Genomic DNA, 8,478 nt, shown 5'->3' on the forward strand with positions numbered 1-8,478 from the left:
ATGGATGGATGGATGGATGGATGGATGGATGGATGGATGGATGGATGGATGGATGGATGGATGGATGGATGGATGGATGGATGGATGGATGGATGGATAGTTTAGAAATTAGTCAAACACTATATCAATTGCCACCTTGGATTCTACCAGAAGCAAGAGTAGATATGTCAATAATGGAAAAGAAACAAGATAAATCTTACATCATAGATAGTTATTCAGTGCAATTATATTTAAATAATTATTATCAATACATTCAAATTTATACAGATGCATCAAAAATAACTGGGAAAATAGGAATAGCGTTTGTAGTACCAGAATTCAATATAAAAATAGGAAAACGAATTACAGATGGATTATCAGTATACACAGGAGAAATGTTGGCAATATTATTAGCTTTACAATGGGTAGAAGACATCAAACCATTAAAAACAATAATATGTTCAGATTCAAGCTCTGCATTATTAAGTTTAAAATATAATCATTCAGATAGTAGGATGGACATTTTATTAGGAACATTTCATACATTATTCAGAATACAAAACATGGGTTTGGTAGTTATATTTGGATTCCAGCAAATATTGGAGTAGATGGAAACAAGAGGGCAGATAAAATGGCAAAGAGGGAAAAACTGATGAAAGTATGGCAAAAAAGCTGGGATGAAGATAAAACAGGAAGATGAAGATTGTAGGAGAAAAAAGGAATGGAAGAAGAAATAGGAAGGAGGAAAGAGTGATAATAAGGTTAAGATTTGGACATTCGGGACTTAATTATACACTTTTTAAAATTCAGAAGCATAATACTGGAAAATGTGATCTCTGGAAAATATGAAACAATAGAGCATGTTATATTAGAATGTCATAAATATAAAAAAGAAAAAAGCTATATGAGGAGAGAATTTGAAAGTATTAAGGAAAAGGTTAATTTATTAGATATTTTGAGGAAGAAATTGGGGAGTAAACATATGCAAATAGTTATTCAATTTTTAAAGAAAACTAAATTATTTAATAGAATTTGATTATAGTAGGTGTGTTTGTGAATGTGTGCATAATATTGCTGGGAAGTAGATTGTTATGCACAAGTATGTTTGTATATTTATGTGTGTGTATGTATAGGTAGAATTTATTTAGTTTTTATTTTTCTTTATGGTGGAATATATGGATATATAGATAGATAAATAGATGGACCATCACAAACCACACTCCATACCAGTAAGTGGTGGTAATGCTACTAACAGATTGTTGCCAACGGCCAGTAAAACCGACAAGAAAAAGAAGAATATCACCCTGTGGATAAACAACATCATGGCTCCTTAAAGCTAAATATGTGCTGAATGTTACTGAATGTCCTTGAATGCATCATGGCTGGTAGAGAAACTCAAGTGACTTCCTGTAAGTCTCTCTTGCTCACTTACTTCCTGTAAGTCACTCTTCCTCACTTACTTCCTGTAAGTCACCCTTCCTCATGTAATTGAGGATGTCACCAGAGTCTCTACCAGCCATGACATGATTTACAGGTAGCAGGAAAAGAAGAGAAACTTTGAAGAACGTGTGAATTAAATCAAGTCTCTCAGAGTTGAAGGTAAAACTTTTTACTGAAACTGCACTGCAGCTCAGTGAGTTTTTCTCTCTGAAGAGAAAATAGTCCGAACTGTTTGATTCTCTGACAAATTTTTGTTCCAGAGTAACTTCTTGTCCCTGCAGCTGTTTACAGCGTTTGGTGTCAGCAGCAATAAATGTGTTTCTAATTATTATTTCTGGTTCTGTGGCGACCAAAGTTCCTCTGATATTTGTTAAAACAAAGGTTGGTGGAAAGGTTTCGGTTCCAACTGAACCATAAAACAGAGTGAACAGTGAACAGAGTCAGAAAATGTACAGACATGTTGCAGTTCTTTACGTGAGGCGGTTAGATATTATGTTGCTGCTCTTGTTCTACACTTTGTTGTTTATAATTCTTAAATGTTTCAGATGATAAAACTAAAATCAGACTAACATAACTTTCTTTCACATGAAACGTTTTCAAATAATGACTTCAGTTCTTAAGGGAAGACGCCATTTTTACAAACCTGGTAATATGTGGGCATATTATAATTTCCTTATTAAATCATGAATTCACTTTGATTAACCAAAGTTAACTGATCACTTTATGCTGCATATAACGTTAAAATGCAGCTTAATTTTATTAATGTTACAAACTAAGTTCAACCTTTTTTGTCACACTGCGGTAATAAATTCAATATATGAAAGTTATTTTTGGGAAGATTGATGGATTAAATATTTACATCAGCTGTAGAAACATTCATTTTAATCCAAAAACTCTGGATCTTTAACTCTAGATCTATAACTCTAGATCACTCCTCATTAGGCCCTATGATAATAACTTCAGTTCTGTTTCTGTTCAGCTGGAGAAAGTTTTGGCACATCCACACATTTCTCTGTTCTATTCATCTGTTCAGTGATTGGATGGGGTCAAAGTTCACCTGGTGACATCATAATGTAGAGCTGTGTATCGTTTAGTCCTGGTAAGTAATCTGATTACTTTGTTGTAGCCTGACCTAGCAGGAACACAGATGTTAGATAGGATTGAACCTTGTGGTAGAACACAGGTGACTTCTGTCCTTTCCAATGAGAAGTTACCTGTTGAAATCCCTGTTCTGTAGTCAGACTGGAACCAGTCCAGTACTTGGTGATTTCTACTGGTTCATGTTTTCWTGTTTTGTTTTTGSCAGAAGCTTCTTGTTTCTGTTTGAAAGACCGAGACGTTTGATGTCACAATTCCAGACAAAACCTTTAAGAGACGTTTAGTTTCTGAGGTTGAGCTGGAATCAGGTTCCTCTGATCCTCTGAACTCATGATGGGAAGCAGCTTTCTGCTTCACAGGACACTTACTGGACCTGGATCACTGGTCTGACTGGTTTTGGCTTCTTTCTCAGGCTGACTGAAATCCAGAAGATGGAAGATCTGGATCTAAAGAAGGTCAGAGCAGAACCTCCAGGACCCATTAATCCGTCTATGAGGAGTGACGAGTCCATAGATCAACCTCCAAATATCAATACTGAATCTGGACCCTCAGACAGAAAGTAAGAAACCAGTTTCTATCTAGTTCCTAGTTCATGTGAATCTATAGAGATAAAATATAGATGATATTAACTGGTTGATCTTCAGTGTTTGATCAAAAGTAACTTAATTTTCTTCCATATTAATTTAAAGTTAAACATGAAGGATGTTGGTCAGTAAATCAGCTTGAATGAAAAATGATGAAAATGTTGCATAAAAACAAAAACAACCAACAATGTGAGGAGCAACAACTCAGATTGTCTCTGAACTSGATGTTGCAGCAACTAGTTGACTCTTTACTCTGTAGTAACTTTTCCATCACTAGTCTCTCGTCTCAATCACGTCACTAAACTGATGTTTACAAGAAGATGAACCAGGTGAGTTTGTCAAAGTTTAAATTGTATAAACTTCCAGAAAACTGTACAAGAGTCGAAACACTGAATTTCTTTAACTCAAGACTAAAAACCATCTGATTGGAGTGGCTTTGCTTATAAACAGGGGTGAAAGTAAAGGGGTATGGCAGGGTACTGCGTACCCCTAAAAGATTTAGCGGGGGTACGCAGTTCCTGCAAGAGAGTTGAGCTGTAAAAAATCAGTGGGTTCACTGTGCAGCCGTGACTGATTAGTTTTTCAAGAACAGTCTAAAACACGGTTAGTTAATAAATAGCTTCCCCCCCTAATTCAAGTTGTTTCTGAACTATTTGTGCTTTGTTAGAGCAGGTGTGCAATATGTCAATCAAAGGTTTTGAGTCAATCTCGGCATTAGGTGACAAACTGAACGCCGCAGGACGCTGAGACCAGCACGTCCTCCTCTGACTCACTTAAAACGTTCGTGACTTTATTAAAGAACAACAACAAAAAAGTCAACAAAACTTTTTTAAATTAATGACCCAACAAAAACAATAATCTCAGTGATTATTATTTCAACAAGGTGTTGCGCAATTCTGTGTTTTTCGGTTCCATTATCAAAATAACTAATTAACTAATCAACCACCGCTGTGTTCATGAGGCTTATTAATGATCTCAAAATAAATATCAAGCCTGAAAACCTAATGCCTGACTGAAAGTTTTAAACGTAATATGTGCTCGGCTCGAGTAGCGAGCAGTTGCCATGGCAACGGGTGTGCTTAAATGACGGAGAGTAAAAATGTGCGAGTGGTTTAGAGTTCATCACCTGTTCGGGATGTTTTACCTTTGCTGTGGTGCATCACAGCTGCTGTAGTTCCTGAACGTTCAATAAACGACACACTTGGACTAATTATCTGCGAGTATAGTCATTCACACCAAACATCAAACATGGTAAATATGTTCCATTAAGTACTTAACAAACAAATGGCTTCTACCGCGATAATTATGTGAAATTAAATTGTCTAATTTAAAAATAATAGTTTTATTGCTGTCTGGCATCTCGCTTTGAGCCCGGAGTCCGAGACGTTTTTCCTCTATCAAATAATTTTTTTTGCTTCTTATTTAGTGGAAATATTGATGTTGATGAGACTTTCTCCAAAATAATAACATTTTTCAATCTTAAAGTTCCACTGTTGAAAATGAGGCTCTAACATTTACAAATGACATTGAAATAAAATCCAGTCCAATATCTGGTTTGAGGTGATTCCTCTGGAGCCTAATGGAGGAAAAATATCCCAACTTCAGAAGATGAGCTTTAACCTAACAGAGCTCTGTGGTTCCTCCTATCAGTATGAGAGTCAGGGTGAGGAGGCGCCATGTTAGGAAGAGAAGTAGAAGCTACAGGATCTTCAAAACAAACAGGTCATGATGCTGGGCTACTGATTATCCCTCTGTCTGGACACAGGATCAATGGAACCAGTTTAAAAGCTAAAATGAACGGTTATATGCCAGACATGGAAAACTGGGATGCACTCCATGCCATGATGTTCAGAGTTTAGGTCTGATGGCATCTCAAGGTGTCAACATTGCAGCCAGTGGGCTGAAGGAATACAGCTTTATTTTGTAGCAATTCAAGAGCTACCAGCTTTTATCGCTTCACAAAAAAATTCATCAGCACAGAAACTTTTTGTCATAGTACCGAATGTAAAACTACTTTCATCCCTGATTACAAATGAAACGGTGACCAAAACATTTGATTTGGTTCATTTGGTTATGATTTTGGTGATGGCTCTCATCAAATATAATGTCTATTCAGTTGTTGAATGTATGGTGTTTTCTTTATAGCTTTCTGTCTTTATTATGCAAAGCGCTTTGAACTCCCTTGCTGCTGAAATGAACTGTACAAATAAACTTGAATGAACATTCAGTTTGATCCAACAGATCAGTCTGAATTTTTCACTCTGGAGCTTCAGACCTGCAGCACTTTGTGCTCAGAGCTTCTTCTCTGGTTTTAATCTCAGAGTTTCTCACTGATAGATGTGACCAGAATAACAGCATGTTTGTGTTTCAGAGGTCATAACCACAGAGGGAGAGCAGAACCTCCAGGATCCAGCTGTCCCTCCATGAGGAGTGACCGGTCCAAAGGACACAATCCAGACTTCAGTACTGAACCTGGACCATCAGAAACAGAGTAAGAAACCAGTTTCTAACTCAGTGTTTCTCAACCTTTTTCGGCCCAGCGCCCCCCTAGCTTTATCCACGTCTCTCACCGGCCCCCACCAAACAATTTGTAGGCTATTTTGCACTGACCATTATTTATTATTAATATTACTATCACTATTGTAGATGTTTTGATTTTTATGCTGTTTTCTGTATTTATTGTCAAAAATAATTTCCCAGAGAACAAAAAAGCCATTGGAATAGAAATTATTTTCACAGGTGTCCACAAAAAATTGCAATGAACATTCAACTTAAAATTGGTAAAACCTAACAGCAGCCAGAGTGGAAAAAAATATTCTTATTCTTTGCCATTTTCTAGTTGTTAAATATTCCACAAAATGACTGTTAGAGATTTTTTGGTATGATCATTTTTGTTATTTACTTTAGTCATATTCAGTCTAATGTTAATCAGTAGTTAATCAACGTTCAGTCTAATGTGGGTCAGTAAATGACGTGATCTGTGTTCTTGAAAACTGATTGTTCGTGCTATGCGAATACTTTTTGATTGCCGTTTGAATATCTGTGTTCCGGTGAACTGATTGTCCCCTCCGAAGTTCACTCTCAAGGGAAAGAGCTAGATGACCTGTGTGTTAGATAGAGCCAGCCGCCTGTCTTATTGTTTATCTCTTCTGACAATGTTTTCCCAAATAAAAGACCTGCTCAAGCAGAGTGAGGCAGAATGCTCTGTGAACGACTCGGAGGACCAGTTTGCTGAGCCTTCTCCTTTTGCAAAAGCTTGGTCATAAAATTCACATACGTTATCTGTGGTTCTTTTTAATGAAGGTTCGAAAGGAAAAATACCTATCAATGACCAGATAAAAGATGTACAACATGCAAGTTTAAACTTTGAACTATTTGCCAAACGACTGAGCTCTGCAACATTAAACATGGATAGAACTGTAACTACATTAATCATAGCTCTTCTTCTCTTCAGTGTTTCTGTCAGTTTATGGTGGTGCAGCTCTGTGCTGCCTTCAGGAKAATGGGACATCAKAGTATTATCCATAAAACTTCACCCACATGGCATTTATTGTGCAAACCAGAGCTTTCAGTGGAAAAACAAAAGTTCCAGGTCCTTTTAATTCCATACAATTATGAGACAGAAACATGGATTATATCTTTATATAGACGTGCCTATTAATTTATAGATTAATTGTTTTACTGGACAGAAATTACAAAGAACAAATCTGGTTCTTAATCAAATCCTAATGAGTCAAATTGAAAGTGTCATGAAGTCATCAGCCTCATGACATTAACACTGACATGAAAAGTAATTTTGAAGAAATAAATCTATCAAATCTAATTAAAAACATAAATAAGTGGTAAGTTCTTTACTGTTATGGTCGGTAAGATATATTTATTCTCAGTACTAGATGTGGGCTCAACAAACCCATGACATTTCAACAATATTATTTTACCTTTTATTTTAACGGTTCTCAACATGGGTGGTACCGCCCCCCGGGGGCGTACAGAGGACGGCAGGGGGCACTGGCGGGAATTTTTACAAAAGGGGGGTGCTGGGATTCCTTTGGGGCCGTTTGGTCGAAGAAGATAAACTTTACACCTTAAATGCACAACAATACCAGTTTAGACTTTGAGCAACTTGGTAAAACTGTATTGTGTAACATTAAACCATGCTTGGCTGCAACTGTATCGATGTAACTTCTTCTCTTCAGTGTTTGTAGCTTCTTGGCACAGCTTCGCTGGTAGCTTCACCAAATCAGTTCAGCGTTACACCGGCTGATGACGTTGCTGTGATTCACTTTGTCTGGTATTCTTGTACATATGTTTTGGCAGTTCTGTGATCATGTCAAAGCAGCAACTTATATTAAAAAGTGTTTTATTTCCGTTTGAAAGCTGCCTGCTTCCAGGGAAAGACAACAGAAAATCGCTCTTATAAACATGTAATGACTAAAATCATGATACCCTGACTTTGTATCCCTCTGAAAAATAAACCCATTTAAATAAAGAAATCCGTCCATGGGTGATACCTCGATAGAGAGCGTTTATTTATAGCGGTAACACCGGTGCTGTAAGTGGTCCGGTATAAAATGGGTGTTATAGAACAACACAGAACTTTTAAATTTAAATAATCAGGATACCGAAATTGTTTCCATTGTTTTAAAAGCTTTATGTCAATCTGCCTTTTCCCCATTGATACGCTTCCCGACTGCCCTGCACCTTAGGGAGTTAAAAGGAAAAACAAAAAACAACAAAAACAAAAAAAGACGCGCACATTGMGCAAAACTCTGAAACAGGAGAAGCATGACATAAAACGGAGCGACGAACTAGATGTGAATTATGGAGTAAAAACAGAGAATCCGACGCTGAACATTGAAAAAATAAACACATGATGTGAAACATATGATGATTAGGCGGCGCAGCAGGTGATGAGTGAAGATTACTGGTGGTGAGCGTCAATAAATGATAAAATAAATCTAGCAACAGGAAAGAAACTAAAGTGGACATAGCAATAAACCAAGAGAAGATAATACTAATCAAAGGAAACTAAATGGAAATGAATGAAGAACAAAATGCAAGAATAAACTAAGAAACTAAAGTAAGATGAATAAACTTGTATGGCTAGACCTTTAAGTTTCATCTTACAGAAGACAGTTTTCTGGAAAAGAAGGCACATGGGTGAGTCTTGCCATCAGTGCACCTCTGACTGAGTATGGCTCCCACCCCRGAGGCAGAAGCATCCACTTCAACAATGAATTGGCGGGACGGGTCCGGTGTGCGGAGGACAGGAGCTGAGGTGAAAGCCCTCTTAAGGTGCTCGAATGACTCAGCAGCAGCCTTATCCCAAACAAACTTGCACTTGGATGAGGTAAGTGCATGAAGTGGAGAGGCTACA

General features: G+C 37.2%; 1 protein-coding gene across 1 annotated transcript in view; it reads left to right on the forward strand.

Annotated features, from left to right (window-relative positions):
• Positions 1-1,486: 1,486 nt before the first annotated feature.
• Positions 1,487-8,478, forward strand: part of LOC103476950 (protein NLRC3-like) — a 17,205-nt gene continuing 10,213 nt past the window's right edge. The window contains exons 1-3 of the mRNA XM_017310508.1: positions 1,487-1,578; positions 2,453-3,076; positions 5,473-5,592. Of these exons, the coding sequence (XP_017165997.1) occupies positions 2,949-3,076; positions 5,473-5,592 (248 nt within the window). The 5' untranslated portion in view covers positions 1,487-1,578; positions 2,453-2,948. The remainder of the gene's footprint in view (positions 1,579-2,452; positions 3,077-5,472; positions 5,593-8,478) is intronic.

The sequence above is a fragment of the Poecilia reticulata genome, linkage group LG2 (assembly GCF_000633615.1).
Source record: "Poecilia reticulata strain Guanapo linkage group LG2, Guppy_female_1.0+MT, whole genome shotgun sequence".
NCBI classification, from domain to species: Eukaryota; Metazoa; Chordata; class Actinopteri; order Cyprinodontiformes; family Poeciliidae; genus Poecilia; species Poecilia reticulata.